At 38.1% G+C, this 23859-nt stretch overlaps 1 protein-coding gene across 1 annotated transcript in view; it reads right to left on the bottom strand.

The window, feature by feature from the left end:
- Positions 1–23315, bottom strand: part of LOC102728278 (uncharacterized) — a 249854-nt gene extending 226539 nt beyond the window's left edge. The window contains exons 1-4 of the mRNA XM_081829350.1: positions 23236–23315; positions 9850–9976; positions 1812–1886; positions 725–824 (exon numbers count right to left, since the gene is read on the bottom strand). Coding sequence (XP_081685476.1) covers positions 725–824; positions 1812–1886; positions 9850–9940 — 266 coding nt within the window. The 5' untranslated portion in view covers positions 9941–9976; positions 23236–23315. The remainder of the gene's footprint in view (positions 1–724; positions 825–1811; positions 1887–9849; positions 9977–23235) is intronic.
- Positions 23316–23859: the final 544 nt, after the last annotated feature.

Here is a 23859-nt window from a genome sequence, read left to right as displayed (position 1 = left end):
CGCCCCTCTAGTGAGGAATTCTTAATCTCAGGAAACAAACTGAGGGTTGCTGGAGTGGTGGGGGGTGGGAGGGATGGGGTGGCTGGGTGATAGACATTGGGGAGGGTATGTGCTATGGTGAGCGCTGTGAAGTGTGCAAGACTGTTGAATCACAGATCTGTACCTCTGAAGAAAACAATACATTATATGTTAAAAAAAAGAAGAGGAGGATAGCAGGAGGGGAAGAATGAAGGGGGGGAAATCGGAGGGGGAGATGAACCATGGGAGACTATGGACTCTGAGAAAAAACTGAGGGTTCTAGAGGGGAGGGGTGGGGGGATGGGTTAGCCTGGTGATGGGTATTAAAGAGGGCACGTATTGAATGGAGCAATGGGTGTTATATGCAAACAATGAATCATGGAACACTACATCAAAAACCGATGATGTAATGTATGGTGATTAACATAACATAATAAAATAAAATTTTAAAAAATGGATTTAATTACTATTCTGCAAAGATTACACCTGTATCTGTATTGGTGAATGGCATTTATACCACAGAATGAGATCAGATTGCAAAGATTATTAAAAACAACAAATATAAAAACAACTCACTTACCACAGCATTCAAGTAAGTACAATACTATTGAGAAAATTTTTATTTTTTAAACAAATTATTTGGAATTTCCTTATAAAATAGTTTGTATAGTATTATTAAAATGTAAAGAAAAATGATTTTACTTACATGGTATCTCTAATAAGAAATGCACTTCCCAATTTGAAACAGGTTTTATCACCTTCACAAAATGCACGTCTCAGAGAAAAGCTCTCTCCTAGGTCAAAACCTATAAAATGTGACAAATGATTTAATCCAGTAGTTTTGTTAAATTTAGGAAACCCACAAAGATACTGATATCTTTAAATAGAACTTTTTTTGTTGTCCTTACTTGATTTCAATTTTCTCCTTTTAGTATGTATACAGGAGGATGAAATATGTTTCAAAAGACTCAAATATTAATTTTTTTTTAAAGATTTTATTTATTTATTTGAGAGAGAATGAGAGACAGAGAACATGAGAGGGAGGAGAGTCAGAGGGAGAAGCAGACTCCCTGCCGAGCAGGGAGCCTGATGCGGGACTCGATCCAGGGACTCCAGGATCATGACCTGAGCCGAAAGCAGTCGCTTAACCAACTGAGCCACCCAGGCGCCCCTCAAATATTAATTTTCTTTGACCTAGCAATTATCCTAAGAAAATAATCAGAGCAGCTCATTGTAGCATTTCTGATGTTTAAAGACAGAAAATCAGTTAAGTTAAAAATATGACAGCAATTGAATTGAAATTTAAGCAGTCTTGTTTTAAAAAAAAATCATGCCTTAGAAGAATATATATTGACGTGAGGCAATGCTTTGATTTCAAATTCAATATATGTATTAATGATTACATGTATGTGTGTGAGAGAGGAAGAGAGGGAGGAGAAAGGAAGACAGAGAAAGAAAGAGGAATGGTACACCAAAATGGGACTCCTGGCTATCTTTGGGTAGTGAGTACTTTCTCATAAATTTCCTTTCCTTTTTTCAAAATTTCTACAATGGATACAACACTTCTATAATTTTAAATAACTTTTTTTTCCTCCAAGAGGCTGAGCCGTTCTTAGTTAATATAGTACTCTGCTCTTAACACTTTTTTCCACATCATTTATCTTCTTTCTTTTTAATTTCTCATATTGATGTTATCATCTTAAATTACAATGTCAAAAAATCACTTACGATATAATACACATATGGTGAGAATTTCATACAAACACTTCTTTGCAAAGGATTATAATGCTTACCTGAAACTTCAAGCTTATCTCTGTTGTCCTGGGTAAACTGATGTCCCTCTGTTCTCAGTAAAGGACACTGTCTTTCTATTTAAAAAAATTGAAAATTGAAGATGTGCACTGCATTTTTAATCTATTTTTTCAAATAAGTTTGAATCAGACAATACAATTAGAAACTTAAGATAAAATGAAAATAATAAACCATTTTACTAAATTTGTATAGATCAAGGATAAGAATATTACCCACCTCAGAGTATGTTTGTGAGGATTACATATGCCTGGTACAGAGTCAACACTTGTGTTAGCTATAATTATTATTATTATTACAATATTACTCTTTCTAATTGTTGCTATACATTTTTGAAATTAGAAAATTATCTAGCTTTAACATCATTAAATTTTTATATTCAAAATATGTTCTAATATTAAAACAAATGAACTAATACTATATTTGAACACAGATTTGATTAAGGTTTTCTTGCCAGATGATATTAAACTTTAGATTGGAAGAGGACTGCTGTGGACTGAATGTGTCCCCCCAAAGTTCATATGTTGGAGCTTTGATCCCCAATGCGATGGTATTTGTAGGTGGGGCCTTTGGGAGGTAATTAGGTTTGGATGAGGACATACAAGTGGAGCCTTCCTGATGGGACTGGTGTCCTTACAGGGGGATGGAGAAACAGGAGCTCCTCCACTCCCTACCATATAAGGAATCCAGGAGGAGAGCCCTCACCAGAACCTGGCTATGCTGAAACCCTGATCTCAAGCTTCCTTGCCTCCAGAACAAATGTATCATGGACTTCAGGGGTGGTGACAGGGCATCATCTAAATATATGTAACTAGAAAAATTAATCAGATTCTAATAGCACTGCCACTTAATCATATTTAAAAGTTGTAATATACATATGTGAAATTGTAGTACTGAATAATTTTAGAGATTACTTAGCTACTATGGAAATTCCTATCTCAGAGATCTTAACAGGACTGCAAGTCTGAAATGATAGTAAAATTGGATATTTTGTAAACATTACCAAATTTTTACCCAAAATCATAGTCATTTTTATAAAAACCAAGCATCTCATCAAGATCACTGTATTGAAAATTAGAGAACACTGCCAAGGGAGATTAAAGTCCTAAATAGCTGAAGGGATAAACCAAGTATTTACACTGGAAAACTCAATATTGTTAAGACATCAATTCTCCTTTTATCCCTAGATTCAGTACAATTCCAATTAAAATCCCAACAGCGTATGGGAAACTGACAAGCTGATTCTCAAATTTATATGGAACTCTAAAAAATTAGAATAGTAAAGGCAAAAACGAAGAAAGGCTTCACTACACTATCAGATACCAGAAATTTTTATAATGTGGGATTAGCGCACATATAAAGACATCAATGGAACAGAATAGAAAGTCCAAAATCAGACCTGTGCATATGTGGTCCTCTTATTTACCACAAAGGAGCCACTGTAATTCAGTGGGAAAAGGATGGTCTTTCCAGTAAATGTTTGTGGGTGAACTGGATCTCCACACAGGAAAACACTGAGCCTTGACTCTTACCTCACACCGTGCAGAGAAATAACTTAGAGATGATACCAAACCTAACTGTGAAAGATAAAACAATAAAGGACTACAGAAAAACATAAGATCTTCATGAACTTGAGGAAGCAAAGATTTCTTAAAGGGACACAGAAAGCACCAATTACAAAAAACCGATAAACCAGACTTCATTAAAATTAAAATACTTATAAATCAAAGGACAATATTAAAAGAATGAAAAAGAGCCATAGACTATTGTAATACATATATCTGATCATGTATCATATCCAGAATATACAAAGAACTCTCACAAATTAGAAAGAAAAATATTGAAAGTTCTATTTGAAAATGAACAAAATATTTAAGCACTTCACAAAAGTGAAGATCCAAATTGCCAACCCACATGTGAAAAGGTATTCAACATCATTAGTAATCAAGGAAATGCAAAGTCAAACCACAATGAGATACTTCTAAATGACTAAAACTTAAAAAACTGACAGCACCAAGTTTTGATGAGAATGTGGAGCAAGAGAACTCTCCCACATTGTTTGTAGGAGTGGGAATCAGTGCAACCACTTTAGAAAATTGACAGTGTTTACTAAAGCTAAATATACATGAACTCTATGGCTTGGAAATTCAACAGCCCAAGAAAAATGAGCACCAAAAAAATGAGTGTAAATAACCCTTTTAGAAGAGAATAATCATTGTAGCATTATTGATAATAGTATACAACTGGAAACAATCCAAATGTTCACTGACAAAAGAATAAATGAATAAATTGTGGTATATACAATGAAAAATTGTACAATAAAAAAGAATAAACTTCTGACACATGCAACAACCTCAATATCACAGATACATTATTAAATAGAAAGAATACCATTCCCAAAAGAATACAGACTGCATAATCTCACTTATATGAAATTCAAAAGACTGTACAACTAAATTACGTCAAGGTATGGGTTACCTTGGTGGGATGTCAACTGAAAGCAGATACAGGAAAGCCTTCTCGGGGTTCTGGAAATGTTCTATAATTTGATCTGAGTGGTAGTTACCCAGATGTATAAATGTATATGTAAAAATTCACTACACTGAGCATCTAAGATTTATTGACCCTTAGTGTGTACCTCAACATGAAGAAAACAGCATATCTGTAAGAAAACAAGCTAAAAATCATTCTTGCAAAACAAAACAACTGAAATTCTGATCAAATTTTTATAATGACTTTGAATGACTATATGATGGTAATAAACAAGATTAGATTCTCCACGACATATGTAGGGAAAGCCCAACAGATGTCTGACAAAACAAATCTCAAGACAGTGGAAAGGGAGTTCCTACGAAGATGCTTTCATCATGAGGGGAAGGTATGCTGGCCTACCATCAAGCTGGAAACAGTATATGTCTTATTTTTAAATTCTTCCAAAGACTTAATGAATATATGATGACGTCAAAGTAATAACCCTGTCACTTTGAAATGAACAGAATTCAACATTTCCAGCAATGTTCATGAAAGTAATTCCCCACTTAAGTCTTTAGTTTATGAAAATCAAATATAGCTTCACATATTTAGAACATGTGCTTTATTGTGAAAATCTGAACAAAACAAAGGAAAACTAAACATTAATTAATTGGGGGTAAGATTCAAGGTACAATAATAATCTGAATGCATGAATCTTAGAGATCCATCACATACAAATGGCAAGGCAGTAGATGTGGCTATCACAAGTTGGATGTGTTAACTTCTATAAATATTGACACATAGATTTTAATATAAAATAAAGTACAGTTTTTGAGTAAATGTGCATGTACCTTGAAGAACTACTGATAAGATCCAAATATCCTATCAGGTAGACAGAGGAGAATCACTGCTGCAGTGAAACTCCCAAGGTTCTCTGGAATATTTCAAAAGTAATTACTAAAATTTCACCACAAAAGATGTACTACTTGGGGACCCTTAATCGACAGACCTTTTGAAAAGCAAATGCAAAGGTTTCTGACAAATTCCTGCTAAGATGTTGTCGGTGATTGTCAGACCCACTTTCCTCTTGACCTGTTTTGAAGGACCTGGGCAGCTCACCAGATTGGAAGGTTGCTGAAAGGAGGGCAGCTAGGTCCAATTTGGGTAGATTATGGGTGTGGACCCCAACTCGGGGCTCGAACCCATGACTGTGGATCAAGACCTGAGATGAGACCAAGAGTCAGACGCTTAACCAACTGAGCCACCCAGGCACCCCCATCACTCTTCTTTTCTAACATCCATTAAGGAAAATTGTTTTCCTTACTGTTAGTGACAAAACCCATAATACGGCATTTGCTTCAAGATTAGAATCGGGAAGGTGAAGAGTAGCAATTTCCCACAGATGCAGTACTGGTCTGTTTTCGTAAACAGAGCAAAGAAGAAACTTTAGGTGTTTCACATTTTTTTAAAAAAAAAGGCTAAAACAGACTCTCTGTTGGGATGAGGGGGAAGCAGGCCTTTTTATGTTATTGTTCCTGGTTCCCTGCAGGCCTCCTGTATATTTCGTACTTGGATAACACCTCTGATAAAGGATTATAGAGTATCCTGTGCGAGGAGAAAAACATTGGTTAACAAATATAGGTAAAGGTCATCATGCCAAAATATAATAAAAATAATATGGAAAAGTGACCAAGAAAAAAAAAAAGAAATGAGAACACAGCTATTTTAACAAAAAAGTCACAAAAGGTCACAAAATCCTCACAGCTTCTTGCGGGTTTGTTGTCATTGTTTTAATACCAAGCTATTCCTCCAAAGAACACCTGGTTAGGAGCTATAATTTTTATTTAATAATTGTGGAACTTTCCTCCACTTCAAAAATTTAGGAGTTACAAAGTATATTTGTCAGTTATATGGCACCATATTGAATATGAGGAATTCTTAAAAACACAAAATAAAATTCTCTATATGATAGCATACTTCCTACTCTGAGTTTAAGAGTGCAGTGTGTACACAGTCAATTAATTAAAGCCAAATTTCAGAGTAACAGTTTTTCCTTGTAATTTACAGAAAACTAGTTTTAAAAGGTATATGCACATGGTCTAGGGCCTAAGTTTATAATCAATTCCATCTAGACACTTAACCTGATGTTTTACCATAAGAAAAAGAAATGGCATTCTATTATCTCTCCTTTTATCAAGGTTGGTTTTTTGTTTTTTAGGTGGGGGAGGGGGAGCGGACCAGAGGGAGAGGGAGAGACAGAACTTCAAGCAGGCTCCACACCCAGCACAGAGCCTGATGAGGGGCTCCATCTCATAACCTGAGATCATGACCTGAGCCAAAATGAATGAGTCGGAGTTTAACCTACTGAGCTACCCAGGAGCCCCTGGGTGGGGGGAGGATTTGCTGCTTTTCCTTACTCTGGTTTGCTGTTTTTATTATTTTTGATGGTAACTCAGTACTTTGGCCTTAGACCAGATTTAGTAAAGTAGAACAAAAAGAGGAACCTTTAATTTTTCAACATATAAACTTCTATCATAACAGAAAGTTTTAAGAAACAGATTAAAACAAGTTTTAAGATCTGCATAATGTATATTTTTAATATGGTTCTCTTCCCCACCCTCTTTTGACAACTGAGCTGAACTGCCACATTCAAATTGATTACCTGCAATATGAAAATATATAAATATGCCTTAACTCATAATCTCAACATAATAGTAAAACTGATAAGACTAAGAAATAACTGAATTCTTTTTTTTTTTTTAAAGATTTTATTTGTTTATTTGAGAGAGAGAGAGAGAGAGCACAAGAGGGGGGAGCGGGAGAGGGAGAAGCAGACTCCCTGCTGAGCAGGGAGCCCGATGCGGGACTCGATCCAGGGACTCCAGGATCATGATCTGAGCCGAAGGCAGTCGCTTAACCAACTGAGCCACCCAGGCGCCCAGAAATAACTGAATTCTTAATAGCTTCAAGATTTTAAAATTCAAGTTGTATTGAATCTTTCTGTATTACTCTTGAATTCCGTCCCAACTGGAACAACATCCCAAGTATCATTAAGCATACCATAGAGTTAAAATAAAGCAATTAGAAGGCTCAATTTATCCTTCGTATATTTAGGTTTAACAGTAGACTGCTGACAATTCCACAAACTCCAGAGTTGAAACCCTAGCCTCTCCCTCAGATTTGTTATATCTTATTTTTAGATGTAATCACTTCCCTCCGGTAAATGGTTAGTGACCACACACGCAGGTCTGCACATGAGGAAACTAAAAAGGGAACCTTGCACTGTGAATCAGAGACACAAGACACAAGAACAGCTCCCTGTCAGGCCATGCCCAGCGTGTCATATTCTTCAATAATCCCTTGGCAGTGCTGTGCTGACATTTTCAATTAATGAGAACGATACCTGAAGTTAAGCAATTTCCATGGCACGTTCAGTACGTGTTGCTTCAGGAACACTCTCTCAAACGGCCTGATAAAAATCAACTCTTCATTTTTGTCTGTATTAATTTCCCTCAGTGCTTCATATTATGTGTATCTTGTTAGAGTTCAGATTAATTTTGAATTCATACTTCTTAGAAAAATCTTTTAGAAAGATCAATTTGGGACAGTTAATTGGACCAGAATATATGCATTTCAGGAGTCCTACATACAATATAACATGATTAAAGAATTGAAATACCAAAGCTGCAAAAGCAAAACATCCTGGGGAATCCCAAAATGGGGGAGTTTTAGTCACACAAGATGATTAAGTTCTAGAGATCTGCTGTGCAACATTGTGCCTATAGTCAACAATACTGAATTACACACTTAGATATTTCTTAAGAGGGGAGATCTAATGTTAAGTGTTCCTACCACAATTTTTTTCAAAAGAGTTACTAGAGGCAAAAATAACATAAAATAAAATAAAATAAGATAAAACAAAGGGAATCTGGTAGCATAAGATGCAAGATAACCAAGAAGGAAAAGGAAAAAAAGAAGAAAAAAATGTCAATTAATTATTCCAAAAGTGAGTGTTTCTCCCAATGTCTTCGTCAGACACATTGCATTAGATTCACCTGGGGAGCTTGTTAAAAATGTAAATTGCTGAATCCCACCCCAGCCTATCCTGCATAATGACAATCTCAGAGTGGGATTTAGGAATCAATACCCCAGATGATTTCTGCTCAAACTAAAATTGGAATTACATTTATTGTAGATCCTTCAAACATTATTAAGAACATTTATTATACACTAGCACGTCCCTAGGAACTGTGTCCTGCTCAACCAAAGATTCATTTTCCTTTCTAACCAAAGAAGTCCTATCCTCTCTGTGTAAGTTGCAAATCCCATTACCTACTAGTGTTCTTAAAAGGAGGAAACATAAAGAAATTAAGAGCTCAACATTATCAGAATGAACTCTCCTTGACCTATGGACTTTCTTTTGTCATGAGTCAATTCTGATTTATTTCTCACTGAAGAAAGTGTTTCCCCCCAAAAATATGACAGCCTCAGGATATCATTGATACAGCGGTAGAATATTCAAACTTTCACGTGGATTATTAGGAAATGCACCTCCTGCCAAATTAATTTAAAAGTCATAAAGACATAACGCTGAGAGACTAAGACTTGTTATATCTTTATAAGAGACTGCTTTGATTCTATGTGTGCTTCAAACTCAAAAGTCTCTACCAGGCTGTGTTTATACCTGCCTAGCAAAACTTATTAAAGATATATTCAAAAGAATAAGCACAATAAGACTCAGAGTTTCAGAATACATCATCATATGTGACCATCATCAGAACATATCTTATGTGATCCTTTGCATAGGAGAGTTGAAGTTTCTCTTTGCTTAGCAAATGTCTTCTCCAGTGTGTCTAGTTTGACTTAGAAGTACATCTAGATCAGTAATTTACAACTCAAAGTTCAAGAAAAGTTTTCCAAATTAGCCACATAATCATTTTTAAAAATCAGAGGTGAGAGTAAATGTTTCAAACTGCCTTCAAGCCATTTGGAAACATTTGTGAAGTTGATAATTTAACAATTGCAAATAAATATTATCTATTTAGTGCAAAAAAGTGCTCTAACAACTATTAATCTTTTGTTCATTTCATCTGAGATGCTATAGAACTTACATATAATTAAACTACGTTTCTTTTTATATCTCCTATTCTGTTTTTTGCTTTTCCCTAATTAAGATTAAGTATGTTCCTGGTTAAACCTAATTAGCAATAGACTTAGGTACTTCTAATTTGAATAACTTATAACAGAGGGGAAAAGGAGAAAAATACACACAGAGAATTATCCACACAAATTTATATTTATAAACATCAATGAGAGAAAAGAAAGTCTATTTAGACTGATATATATATATGGGGAAAATGAGGTAATTTTAGAAATTCTCAATGTGCAACATGAAAGGTCAATGGGGAAAAACAATGAATTATTTATTTTGTACTAGTAGATTTAATCTATGGCCTCCTCAACCCCAACAACTTATTTTAATGATTTTAAAAATAACCGAAAGGCTATAAATAACATTTAGTGACTGGACAAAAGAGGCGGTCTGGATACCTGACTTGTCCCTGACAGTCACGGAAATGGAAGCCGGAAGCAGAAGCAGTGCCACCCAGAGCCAGAGTTTCCAAGAGCCAGCATGCCTCATTGTGCCTCGAAACCATGTGAACAAGTGGCCACAGATCTGCAACAAAACAAAATATTGGAACTGAGCTTCTTGTATACGGTTCCTCTCATCATGATCTCTAGAAAACCCTCATCACCAAAGAGAACACAATAGATTTTTACAATATATATAATTATATAATTGGATATACGATTATATATGTAATGATACATAATAACACAATATATACCTTAATGTGTATGAAAAAGCTCCAAAAATATTTTCTGATTAGTTCCTAATTATCAGTGTCCACAAAGCCTCTTATGCCTTAAATTTTCTCTTCCTAACATGTGTTTTTTAAAGCTATACCACTTAAAATGATTTTTGTGTGTGTATATATATATGTATATATATATATTTCTAAATGCTGGTAAAACACACCTAACATAAAATCTACGATCTTTTTCAGTGGCATTAAGTACCTTCATATTATTGTGTGATCATCACTACCATCCATAACTTCTCATCTTGCAAAACTGAGATTCTGTAACTATTAAACACTAACTTCCCATTTCTCCCTCCCCCAACCCCTGGAAACCACCACTTTACTTTCTGTCTCTATGAATTTGACTACTCTAGGTACCTCATATGAGCGGAATCATACAGTATTTATCCTTTAGTGACTTTATTTCACTTAGCATAATGTCCCTAAGGTTCATCCATGTGGTAGCATGTGTCAGAATTTCCTTCCTTTTTAAAGCTGAATAATATTGCACTGTATGTATATACTATGTTTTGTTTATCCATTCATCTGTTGATGGACACTTGGGTTGCTTTTGACTATTGTGAATAATGCTGCTATAAACACGAATGAACAAATACCTGTTCAAGTCCCTGCTTTTAATTCTTTAGGGTACATACCCAGAAATGGAGTTGCTGGATCATATGAAAATTCTATTTTGAATTTTCTGAGTAATGAACATACTGTTTGCCATAGCAGCTGCACCATTTTATATTCCCACCAACAATGCACAACAATTCCAAATTCTCCACATCCTCATCAACATTATTAGTAGTAGTAGTATTTTTAATAGCAACCATCCTAATGGGTGCAAGATGGTATCTCATTGTGTTTTTTATTTTCATTTCCCTAAGGATTAGTGATGTTGAACATCTTTTCATATGTTTATTATCTATTTGCATATCTTCTTTGGAGAAATATCTATTGAAATCCTTTCCCCATTTTTAAATCTGGTTTTCTGTTGTTGAATTTTAGGAGTTCTTTATATATTCTGGATATTTGCCCCTTTTCAGACATGATTTGCAAATATTTTCTTCCGTGTTGTGGGTTACCCCTTCACTCTCTTGATTGTGTCCTTTGCTGCAGTTTTTTTATTTGCATGTCATCCAATTTACCTATTTTTCTTCTAACCTGTTCTTTTGGTGTCATATACAATGATTTATATTTTTAAAATATAATCTTATTATTCACAATTCTATTTTCTCTTCTGAATATTAGTGTTACATATTTTGTCTCAACTGATATTACATTTTCTATAAACTTAACTATGTTGTTACTGGAACAATCACTGCTACTGGAGGGATTACTAGACACGTGAAAAGCAATCTTTCCTTCTGTTCAAAGAGAAAAATGGATATACGCCATGCCTACCTCACCTGAGCCTACCACTGGCATCAGATTTAACAATGTGTTACCCTCCATAATCATTTGTCTTTCTAAATATAGACTACTACTTTATAGGTATTACAATAAAAGATTTAGTAAATAGAATCCCTATAATGGAAAACTTAAATATTACTTAAATTAATTTTATAGTGAAATAACTAAACATGGAAATAAATTGCAAGTAAAAATATAATGGCTCCTTCAGTGTATTTAACAATTGCAGTATTATTGGAATAGCTATTCTAAGACTTCTAAATATGCAAATAATATTGAATCATTTATTTGCTATCAAAGTTTACTCAAGAGTCAAATATAAAAGAGTCTGTCATACCAATGTCTAAATGTTGTCAGTACACACTCTAGGAAAAAACCAAGGCCATCCTCTTTGGTATTCTGCATGTGCAAAATACCCTAAGATCAGCATTTTAAAATTAATTCAAGATTTTAGATATTTCTGGATGAATAGCTAAAAGCAGCAACTGCAATACTAAAATCGTATGTGCTATTCTAAATATCAAACATCTGGTTTTATGCCTTATTTCTTTTGAACTCTTTCATCTAGATATAGTCCTAATCCTCATATGACTTTGCAAACTTATCCTATTATTTCCAATCAGCTAGTAACAATTAATTTTATTTCAAATAAATGAACTCACAAATATTAATCTAATTATTGAAGAGATCCTTTGTTTGCAGTTTTAAGTAGCGATTTCTTATCTTCTAGAAATTTTTATTACTTAAAGGGATTTCAATTACTAAAACATAAACAAGAAAAAAAAGTAAGTTTTACACTATTATAATCATTAAAAATTCAATAAAAAATTACCATGCAAATAATCTTAAGGTACAGATGGATTAAATCAGAAAATTTTACCAAATATTTAAGCAGTAATTATCACTGAACTTTCACTTAAAAAAATTTTCAGAGAATAGGCAAAGAGAGTAAATCATTAAGTCAGCAAAATTATTACACCATACTCGACAATGATTTTTTTTTTTGACAATGATATTACAAGAAAAGAAAATCACAGGCAAATCTCTCTTGAACACAGATGCAAAACTGTCAACAAAATTTTTGCACAGTAAAGGAAACCATCAACAAAACAAAAAGGCAACCTACAGAAAGGGAGAGGATATTTGAAATGATAGATCTGATAAGGGGTTAATATCCAAAATATATAAAGAACTCACACAGCTCAACACCAAGAAAACAAAAAAATGGAGTTAAAAAAATGGGCAGAAGACATGAAGAGACATTTTTCCGAAGCAACTCTTATTTAGAGTTGATAACTTAGCAGTGTAATATAGTGGTGGAAATCATGGTTTCATGTCCAGACTTTGTCACTTATGAACAAGTTATGTAATTTCACTAAGCCTTCATTTATTTACCTGAAAACTGATAATAACACTAGCAATAAATTATTTAACACCTGGGAAAAGCATAGTAAAGATCCTTGAACATATTAAGTATTCATAAAAATTACCTGCTATTATAATTGTTTGCTCTACATATTCACAAATAACAATAAATAAAAATGTAGTTATATTTATCTCCTAAGCCTGAGGTTGACATTGATATTTGGACAATGAGGAAATGCCGAAGCATCCTAGAAATTTATGTTCGTTGAAGCTTTGGTCCCTGTTATAGCAACAAAGAACCAGAGAGCTATACAACCATAAGCATATTAACTCAATCTTGAGGTCTCCCAACTGTTTCCTTGAGCCACTTAGAGATTGATAGCACCTAGCTTCAATCTCATTTATGCAAAATGTTTGAAGAAGATATTATGGATAGTTGACCAAATGTCCTAGTTACTGATGAATTGCCATTCCACCCTCCATTGAAATGTCTCTCACCAAGTTCAGCAAGAACTTGAAAGAAGAAACCTTTTCTCTCCCCATCTAATTCAACTTTTGGTGGTATTTCCAATAGCTGACCACTCTCTCCTTCTTGAAATCCTCACTCTCATTGGCCTCCCCGCCCTCACACTCTCTGGGATTTCCTTATAAATCCCTTCTCAAATCTTGTTTCTACCTGATTTCTTAATCCTGGGATCTGTGAGCCCTCCTTGCCCAACTCTTTATAAGGTCTCCTTAGGTGATCTCACCATTCTCTTCGCTTTGAACGTATCTGTCAGATAATTCTAAAATTTGTATGCCCAGTCCAATCTTCTCTTAACATTAGATTGTGTAGCCAGCTGTCTATTCTATATTCCCTCTTAGATGTTGCACAGACACCTGTAACTTATTATGTCCAAATTAAATGCCTGATTCCCAACCACAATGTACTCCTCTCATGCTCTTCCCAGTCTCAGTTAGCACCCACCAAAATGCTCAAACCAGGAACTCAAGCATCACACTGATGTTCCTGTCTTCCTCAGCACCATCCCCCACATCCAGTCAGCAAGTCATATCAGTGTTACCTGCCCTCCATTCCTCTGCTGTAATCCTAGTTCAGGTTACCCTGGTTTAGACTCCTCAACAGCTTCCTAACTGGGCACTAGAGAGCTTTTCTTTAAAAAAAAAGAATTTTTTTTTTTTTTGAGAGAGAGCTCATGCCTGCACGAGTGGATGAGTTGGGGGAGGAGGGGCAGAGGGCGAAGCAGACTCCCCACTGAGCAGGGAGCCTAATGTGGGGCTCTATCCCAGGACCCTGGGATCATGATCTGAGCCGAAAGCAGACACTTAACCGACTGACCCACCCAGGTGTCCTAGAGAGCTTTTCTTAAAATAAAAGGTGAATCATGGCACTCCCCTGCTTTTACCCTTTCATGGTTTCCCATTGTACTTCATATGTAATCCAAAAGCCTTTCTATGGCCTAGAAGCCCTGACTAAACTAGCCCCTACCCCCTCTCCAGCCTCATTTGGTACTGTTCTCTTCACTGATGACCTAGTCCTCAAATTCCCTTGCTCTTTCCAAACTCAGGGCTTTTGTGCATGCTATTACCTCAACGTGGATAATGCTGGGTCCTGTTCATCCTACATCTCTCAATGTAAATGTTACTGTGTGGAAGAGTCCTTACCTGACAAAGAAGTATCCTCACCCCATTATTCTCCAGCTCAGACTATTTTGTCTGGACATACGTTAATAAACACAGTACATATGTTTATTGCCTCCAGTCAACCTTATGTTCCTTGAAGGCAGAGACTATGTCTGTCTTGTTCATCACCTTATCCTGGGCACCTAGCATAGTATCTGGAAAAGCAGGGGCTCAATAAATATTCTTTGAATTAAAAAAAGTAAGAGATTGCCAATTTCCAAATCTTGAGATACAGTAAAATATATTTATCTTTGAATCTGCAGTGATGATTATTTAGACTTTTATAATTCTTAAGGCGTTTCAAGATCTTACAATATTTCAAGGACCATCATGAACATTCTTTCTTTTGATACATTTTATTATTTTTCTTTTTAAGTTTTTTATTTTAATTCCAGTATAGTTAACATACAGTGTTATATTAGTTTCAGGTGTACATCTCTTTGCACATTTTAAAACATGTTTACTAGTTGAGGTTTCTGTTGTTTTGATCCTGATTAAGTACACTCTGAACATTTTTTTTCCACTATGAACATTTGGTAAAGGTTTGGTAAAGGTAAAGGTAAACTTGGTAAAGATTTCAAAATAAATCCTTGTATATGTTTTAAAAAATACCTTTTCCAGATCTTTAACCTCTGCTTCAGGCAGTTGAAGGGTTGGGAAAAACTTCCATTGGGGTCCTTCTGGACCTATCCTCCAGATCCTTCTCACTGTCCCCAGAACCCACTGATTTCAGGCTGCTTCTTTCTGTTCTGGACCCACCTCCAATGCTCTCCAGGAATTCTCAATTCTGGGCTTTGTCCACAACCTCCTTCATCATCAAAACTTGCCAATTTTCTATTTTGTCCCCTCAGATCCCAGCTAGATGACTACCAAAATAGTTTGATAAATTCAAGCCAACAGAGGTGCCTGGGTGGCTCAGTTGTTAAATGTCTGTCTTCAGCTCAGGTCATGATCCCAGTGTCCTGGGTTCTAGCCTGCAGTGGGCTCCCCACTCCATGGGAAGCCTGTTTCTCCCTCTCCCACTCCCCCTGTTTGTGTTCCCTCTCTCGCTGTGTCTCTCTCTGTCAAATAAATAAATAAGATCTTAAAATAAATAAATAAATTCATTCAAGCCAACATTGTCACAATTTAATGTGTTGCTCTTCCCGGGTAAGATTTAAATGTTAACACAGGGGCGCCTGGGTGGCTCAGTTGGTTGGGCGACTGCCTTCGGCTCAGGTCGTGATCCTGGAGTCCCGGGATCGAGTCCCGCGTCGGGCTCCCTGCTCGGCGGGGAGTCTGCTTCGTCCTCTGACCCTATCCCCTCTCATGCTCTCTATCTCATTCTCTCTCTCAAATAAATAAATAAAATCTTAAAAAAAAAAAAAAAAAAAAAAATAAATGTTAACACAGACCTTCAATGCTTTCCCAGTGAATTGACCAATGAAGAACCTCAGAATAATATATATGGATGCTGAGGTTACTGACGGCCTCAAATCATTTTTTTTGTACAAATATGGCTCATGATACATTTTAAGAAGGACATGGGGAATACTGGTTACACATGTTCTCATTTTCTGAAGCAGAATTTCTTTTATATGTGGTATTTATTGAGAGGCAAGCATGTCTGCCCCTAACAGGAGCAGGGTATAGGGCAAGAGATCCATATACTGTATGTTTAAATATAATAAAGCTAATAAAACTAAGAAGAAATGTGCTTTATCCTTTTATCTTGGCAAGTATACCTTCACAAAGACCTGAAAGCCCGAGTCAAATTTAGAACTGAACATAGCAGGCTGCAAAGGATGAACCAGTCTCTGGGCTGGACCAAAGCTCTTCTCTCATTTTTTCCCATTCTCGCCTTCGTCTGCACCATGAGGAGCCTCACCCACATGTATGGGAACATACCAGTAAATCTAAGCTCTGTCCACAACAGCGGCAAGCAGTCGCTCCTTGATACCCACTGGGGCCTACAAGTGTTCCTACCAGTAACTTGGTCTGCCCTTAGGAAGATGAACCCAAGGAAGAAGTCTGACAGGTCCTGTAAGAGGACTAAGAGTCACTTGGTCAGGGAACTTCAGGATCTTCCAGAGCCTCATCAAGCAGCTTGGGCTTTGGGTGGACAGGTACCTGTAACTCTGTGGACTCCTAACCCTGAGAGCAGGAGCACATCCAGAGCGAGGCCATATAAAGGCCTTCCAAAATGTAAGGCCCAGAGCAGGGACCTTGTTGCCTGGGCCTAAGGGTAGTACAGAAGACAAGTATCAGGTCCCCATTCTACAGATATGAAAACTCGAAGATCATAGAGAAGATCCCAGAGCCTGAGATCTAAGTCCAGTTCTTCTTGCCTAAGAAGCCAGTGCCGTTACACATCAGGTTGTGGGATAGACCTATCATATCCCTATACACTTCTTCTAAATTTTCAGCTACCATCTATCAAGATGCTAGCCAGACCCAGGCAGTTCCTTCCCAGCACTACAAAGGACCAAGGTCATAACTGTGAACGTGCCCAGTACTGGCAGTCTTGAGCAGACAACAGTGCTGGGGCCTATGAACTCTAAAATCAACCAGAGAGCCCTGTCTGTAACTGATTTCTCATTGCCGTGACAACAAAGAGATAAAGGCTGCCTGAAGGTCTATCTATAACCTCGACTTCTAACCCATTATTCTCACCATCCTTGGCCAACTGGAATAGTTTCAGATATTGGCTGGGGCAAGGTAATTAAAAAGGAAAGTCACTATCCCTTAACTTACCCTTATTCGGTGCTTGAAAACCTATGAGGCAACTATCAAAATATTTTAATTAGGACATGGATTTTTAAAAATTCCTTATTAATCTAAATTCATGTACAGCGAGCACAAAAAGGACAGAAAGGAACTGTGGAAAAACCTTAATCTTTCACTCCATCCATACAATGAGACTCCTACTATGAGCCATGGGGGGGAGACAACAGTCATTGGGGAGATAGCAGGGAACCAAACAGAGGAAGTCCTTGGTGTCACTCTGGTCAGGGAAACCAAAAACAAACAAGCACATACTTTATCTTTGCGAGATAGACACTAGGAAGTAAAGGAAAGCAGAGTGAGTAGAATGATGAAACAGCAGGCTTGCTAAATAAGATGGTCAGGTACGTCTTAGCACAAGTTTTTGAGTAAACCAAAACAAACCAAACCAAATCTGCCAATGGAACATGAATCGTTTTACTGTTATGTCATCTAACATTTTATAATGCTCACTCTGCGTCTTTGAAATTTGGTATTAGGTAAAGGGTCAGAACATTAGAATTAAGACAGAAATAGAAAATAACATGGGAAGGAAAATGAAAGAGGCAAAGGGAGAAAATAGAGAAAGAATCCTAATTTGCTTTATGTGGACTGTTAAATGAGCAACACCACATTTCAACTTTCAGAAAAGTAAATTTGATTTGTCAAGTGACTGAAAGAACACATGTTTTCAGAGTATTCATTATAAATAGAATTGCTGTGTGACTGGGTAGGGGACCAATTCTTAAATCGAACCTCTTGACTACCCTCCAATATGCCTGTATGTATCTGGCCATAGTATTATGAAGTCACACATCTTGTAAATAAGCAAAAACAACAGGTGGTACACATCTGTTCTTTTACCAATCTTTAGAATCTGTCTTTAGTGAAGCTACAGCAGAGTCTATAAACTATTGGAGAAAACCAGCTGAAAAGCCATGCCTATAGAGCTAAATTCCAAGCCAATAATAGGACAAAAATTCCCAAGAGCTCAGGACTAGATCTAGCATTATTTCATAATTTTATCATTGACTACAGCAATGAAATTGAAGATAGTTTGCAGAAGTCTGTTGCAGCTTCGGCAAGGGTTCTGCCCTCATTATAATCTACAGAAAGCCCTTGACCTTTATATTTTAATTACAGGCATCATATTTAACTTAAGAACCTAAGTTAGAAATTTCAAAATCCTCTTCAACTCATTCTTTACCCCTCCTATATCAAACCTCTATCAAGTCTATCAAATCTACCTTTAAAAATTTCCTTTGAATCCATACCAACTTCTTCATCCTTACAAAAACTAACTTACCTCCTTACCATTTCTAATCTGTAAAAGTGCAGCAGACTCCTAACTACATTCCTTTCCTTCAGTCTGGTTCCCCTTGATTCTATCTCCCTACTGTTCTAGAATTCTATAGCAGCGATCTAATCAAGTTAGTGTTCTGCTTTATTAATATCTCCTGGTGGTTTTTCATTGGCCATTTCTAAGGGAAGCTCTCAAGGCTCTTTCACAGTGGGGTCCTCAACTCATCTGACCAGTCTCGTGGCCTGCTACCTCCTTCCAAACAAACTTTACACCATCAAACTCTTCACAATTCCCCAAATGTGCCATGCTTCGCACATGCGGTTTGGGCTGTTGGGATGTCCTTCCAATTCTCTTTCCAACTGGTGATCATTTACTCTGCCTTCTACATGCAGTTCAAATGCCATGTCCTCTATGAAGTCTGCAAGAGCCATCACAGAGTTCATTTACTCACTGCCTTGCAATCCAATGGAGCTCAGTACCCACCTCTGCTTCAGCCCAGTCTACACAGCATTTTAATAACCTGTGTGCATTCTGTCTCTTCTCTATACTGAACATCTTGTAGAAAAAAAAGTATTTTATCATTTGTGTTTTGTTCAAACATTAAATAATGTTTAAACACGGCATTTAGTAGGTGCCTACTTGATCAATTTGTAGGATGAATATAGTCTAAGACAACACATTTCCAAAATTAAACAAATGGAGGTTCAAACTGTTAAGTAATATATCCAGATATGGACTTAACATTTACAGAAGATACAGGTGGAGAATTATTACTAAAAGAAGGCTCAGTGAACATAATTTCAGTTATTTAATGAGATGCACAAAAGATAATACTACTGAATTTTTCTTCCATCACAGAAAATATATCCCCTGGTTCTCAATGTTTATAAACCTCTAAAACTGATCAATTCTATCACATTTTCCCAAACTTCTATGTTATTTCTCCTGACACTTCAAAACTAGTGCCTACTTCCCAGAGGGTCTCCAACCTCAGGTTCCCTTTGAACGTGCTTAACTGATTCTCTTCACCCTCGACAACTTGTTTTATTGATTCACTTCTCTGACCTATCGTCTCCATCAACTTTTTTTGGTACCATTCTCAACTTCCATCATTATGAATGACCTACATTTTTTCAGATTTCCATTCTCTAGCTTCATTTTCACAGATATATCTGTATCAGTGATCCAATGCCACTTAAAATTTTAAATTAACAGACGTATATATTTTCCTTATGTATCAAGTTTTCCTAATTTTCCTACTTGAAGGGCTCTACTAACTTTATGATCTAATAATCTTACAATCTCATGATTATTTTTGATCTCTCTCAAAGAGAGGTAACAAGACCCTGTGGGCTTCACAAATATCATGGAATATCATGGGTCAGGCCTATTATTCCCACTCTCACATTTGCCACCTATCAATTTCCAAACTCAATATGGAACTTCCTCACCTGATTATCTCACTAAAGACCTACAAAATAACACCGTAAAAAGCCCCTTGCCTCTCAGTTTCTCCTTTCGGATCTCTCCTTGGCAAGTGCTATCTGCTCTCCTCATCTCCGATTTCATCCCAGCTAGGATTCTCTGTCTTACCAAGCACATGACTGCTCACTCCCACCTCTAAGCCTGCACACATGCCATTCCTTCTGGATGGAATGCCCTCTCTCTTGCTCTCTTCTGCTAAGCCTCTTTATTCTCTGCCTCTTTAAGATACATGACCTTAATGCAGCGTGCCTCGAATAATCCAACTCCAATCCCATTCATTCTATTTTTTTTCAGCATCCTTTCCAGGTTATATATTAGCATCTCTCTAGCCCTGCTAATTTGTATTCCTGCTAATTTTTCATTTTCACTTGAATTTGTATTTATGATGTCAATTGTTTTTGTTTTGTTTTTATTTAAATTCAATCAGCCAACATATAGTAAATCATTAGTTATAGATGTAGAATTCAATAATTCATCAGTTGCATATAACACCCAGTGCTCATTACATCACGTGCCCTCCTTAATACCCCTCACCCAGTTACCCCATCCCCCCACCCATCTCCCCTCCAGCAACCCTCAGTTTGTTTCCTACAGTTAAGAGTCTCTCATGGTTTTTCTCCCTCTCTGATGACTTCCCATTCAATTTTCCCTCCCTTCCCCTATGATCCTCTACGCTGTTTCTTATATTCCACAAATGAGTGAAACCATATAATTGTCTTTCTTTGATTGACTTACGTCACTCAGTGTAATACCCTCCATCTCCATCCACATCCATGTACAACTATGGTTTCTATTTCCATATGTTCTCTTGCCTCTAAAACCATCCACTCTGTGTACCCACTGGGCATTATTGCCTGCTGGGGAAAAAACGAACTACAATTTCAACAGGAGAGATTAAACAGAAGGACCATAAAGTAGATGGAAATTTTCTGTTTCTGGAGAATACAATGGGCTTCTATCTGTTTTAGATGGTTTCCTTGGATGACAATGATTCGGATACAGAGATAATGTCCTAACTGTGATAATAATCACATTTGGTTTTCTTTCACCTTTTCAGTTTTTCCCTGACCTTTTCACATCAGGTTCAGGCTCACTCCCCTGCTCTATCACTACATCTTCTCCCTCTTTCCCAGGAAACCCCACTTAGGTGCCTAGCCAGTTTGAGGGATCAGACTGGACAGAACCTCATGGAAGCATGTGCCAGTAACTTCCTCCATTTTCTATCCCCTAGGGAGAGAATAAATTGTTGTACCCCGGGATCCCCTTCCTCTTTTCCAACCTGAAGAGATATTCCCACTCAAAGAACCCTGTCAACCCTCCTCAGGAAATTTTAGGTACATTTTGCACCATCTGAACATCTAAACATCTCAATTCCTCCTTTGCAGGCACATATCCAAAAATCTCTACTTAGAGTCCTACAGCTCTCTCCTCACGCACCAGCAAGGAGATGCTGGAAGCCACACATTTGAGGGGTTTGTTTTGTTTTGTTTTGTTTTATCTCTTTAAAAATGACAGTACTGCTTGGTTTGGACTGAGAATAATCAGTGCCATTGCTCTTTCACTTTTTGTTGGGGGTGGGGGTAGGGAAAGATGTTGGAGTGGTTTTATTTCATCCTCTCCATTATCAAGCAGATATAAATTCCTCTTGAGCGTCCCGAACCGCACCCCACCGCCCCCCCCCCCCTTCTTGTTTCTCCTCAGACTTCTCCTCCAAGCAGAAGATGGGACCAAGCCCTCTTGGAATTGTGAATGGAAGGAGGCAGCACAAGTGTTTCCTTTACCCTTGCACTCCCCAGCCTCAAGCCGGGGCTCATGATCACTCGCTGCTGCAATTCCTGAATGGTTCAATTAAAACTGTCCGCATTTTCAGGGTTCTGGGTTCCCCTCTTTTGGATCCCCAGCCCACTGTGCCCTGAGGCCGGCAATGAGTTCTGATACCCTGTTTCTCTCCATTTCCCAACCTCTCTGTGCCTCTGGGGCTCCTGCAACCTGGCCTGCCCACCCCGACTCGCCTGCTGTCTCCCTCCCTCACCCTACACGGGGCAGGTCTCGCTTACACGCCCGCCTGCTCAGAAGGAGCTAGCGTGCCCGGCGGCCGCGGCGCGCTTGGTTCCGCGCCAACAAACTTCTTCGGGACCCCACAGTGCCCTAGCGGGCTGCGCTGCGCCGCGCCGCCTCCCTGCTCACCGCCGCGGTGGCGTCGGCGCCGGCGCGCTGACGGCGGTGGCGGCTGGATCTCGCAGCCAAGGCGGCGGAGGCGGGGGCCGCGTTCTCCGAGCGCCGGGACCGGGACGTCCCCGCGGCGGCGGCGGCGGCGGCGGCTGCAGGGACGGCGGGGACGGCGGCTGCGCTCGGTGGGGCCGCGCTGCGCAGGCTGCAGGGTAATTAAGGAGCCACACCGGCCGCCGCGAGACTAGCCGGGGCTGGGGGAGGCCGGGATCCCCGCCCGCGCAGTCCTGCGGAGCAGCGCTTGGGAGAAATACCCGCATGTCGGAATAAGTAACCCCCGACCCGAGAGCGAGGCGCCGGAACCTCGCGTCTTCCAGTTTATACCCCTTAACTGTCTCCTCGCTTCCAATGGGTAACGTCTCTAGATGTAGACCAAAAATAACGATCTAACGGCATGCATTTATATTGAGTTTATTTGTTCTGTGCATTTAACCCCATGGATATTTTTTTTTCTTCTGTATTTGATGTCTGTTCTCACCCGCATCAGCAGTGCTCATAGCTCTCCTTTACAAACACACGTAGCCAGAAAAACCACCTAGAACTAAAGTATAAGGCATAAAGCCTGCATTACGTGAACATCTGAACACGAACTACATTCTATGTAGCATATTAAAGTGGCCATATCGTGCCAAACGTTCTTGGTCCCATCATTAAGCTACCTATGGGAATGCGTAATTGCAGGTGTGCATTATTTATCTACCAAAATATATTTACCTGTAAAGCACAGTTTTTACATTTTCTTGAAAAGCAGATGCACGCAAATGACCAGCAACATGAGCAGATGACATAGACCCGGCATGTGTGCGGCCCGGCAAGTGAAAGGGCCGGTGGCAAAGCTGCGCAGCTTACCTTGAATGTGTGTTTGAGCCCCTCAGAGGCGCAGTGGAGTCCGGCCCGGGCTGCCGCACCGCCGAGGAGTGGCCCGAGGGAGCTCCCTGCGAGTGGGGAAGGGGGACGCATCTCTGCCCTTATTAGTCTTTCCCAGTGTGACCCTCCCACTCGACGAGGACGGAGGACTCCGCAAGACAGGACTCCGCCAACTCGTGCACAGGTTTTCCTTAATTACAACAATGTCGTCTTGCAGCTAGGAATACTGCCTTTCAGGTTTATGTTTTATTAGCACTTTCACAGATAGAATGACTGTTGGTTGCAGGTGCTAGAGTTTCTCACTTTGATTATGAAGTGTCTTCCAAGTATTTGTATGTGGCACACATTCACAGGTAGATAATTGGCTTTTTAACAGTTGAGCTAAAAAGGGGTATCATTTATGTTTCATTTTTCACTTTTATGTCAGGAGTTTATATAAAGTTAATCAAGAGAGTCTTCCCGCCTTCTGATGTTCATGTGTACAGGTTTGTGTGGCATGATTTGTCTCAGAGTACACAAAATTATTTTGTGATTTTAAGTATTATGTCTTTCCATGGATTGGTGCTACAAATCCTGGGTTTTGAACTCTGGGAATCCCTTTGAACA

Source organism: Leptonychotes weddellii, chromosome 8, assembly GCF_054177405.1.
Source record: "Leptonychotes weddellii isolate Sample4059 chromosome 8, ASM5417740v2, whole genome shotgun sequence".
Classification (NCBI taxonomy): Eukaryota; Metazoa; Chordata; class Mammalia; order Carnivora; family Phocidae; genus Leptonychotes; species Leptonychotes weddellii.
Note: the sequence above shows the minus strand (reverse complement) of the source record. Positions and strands in the feature narration are given on the sequence as shown.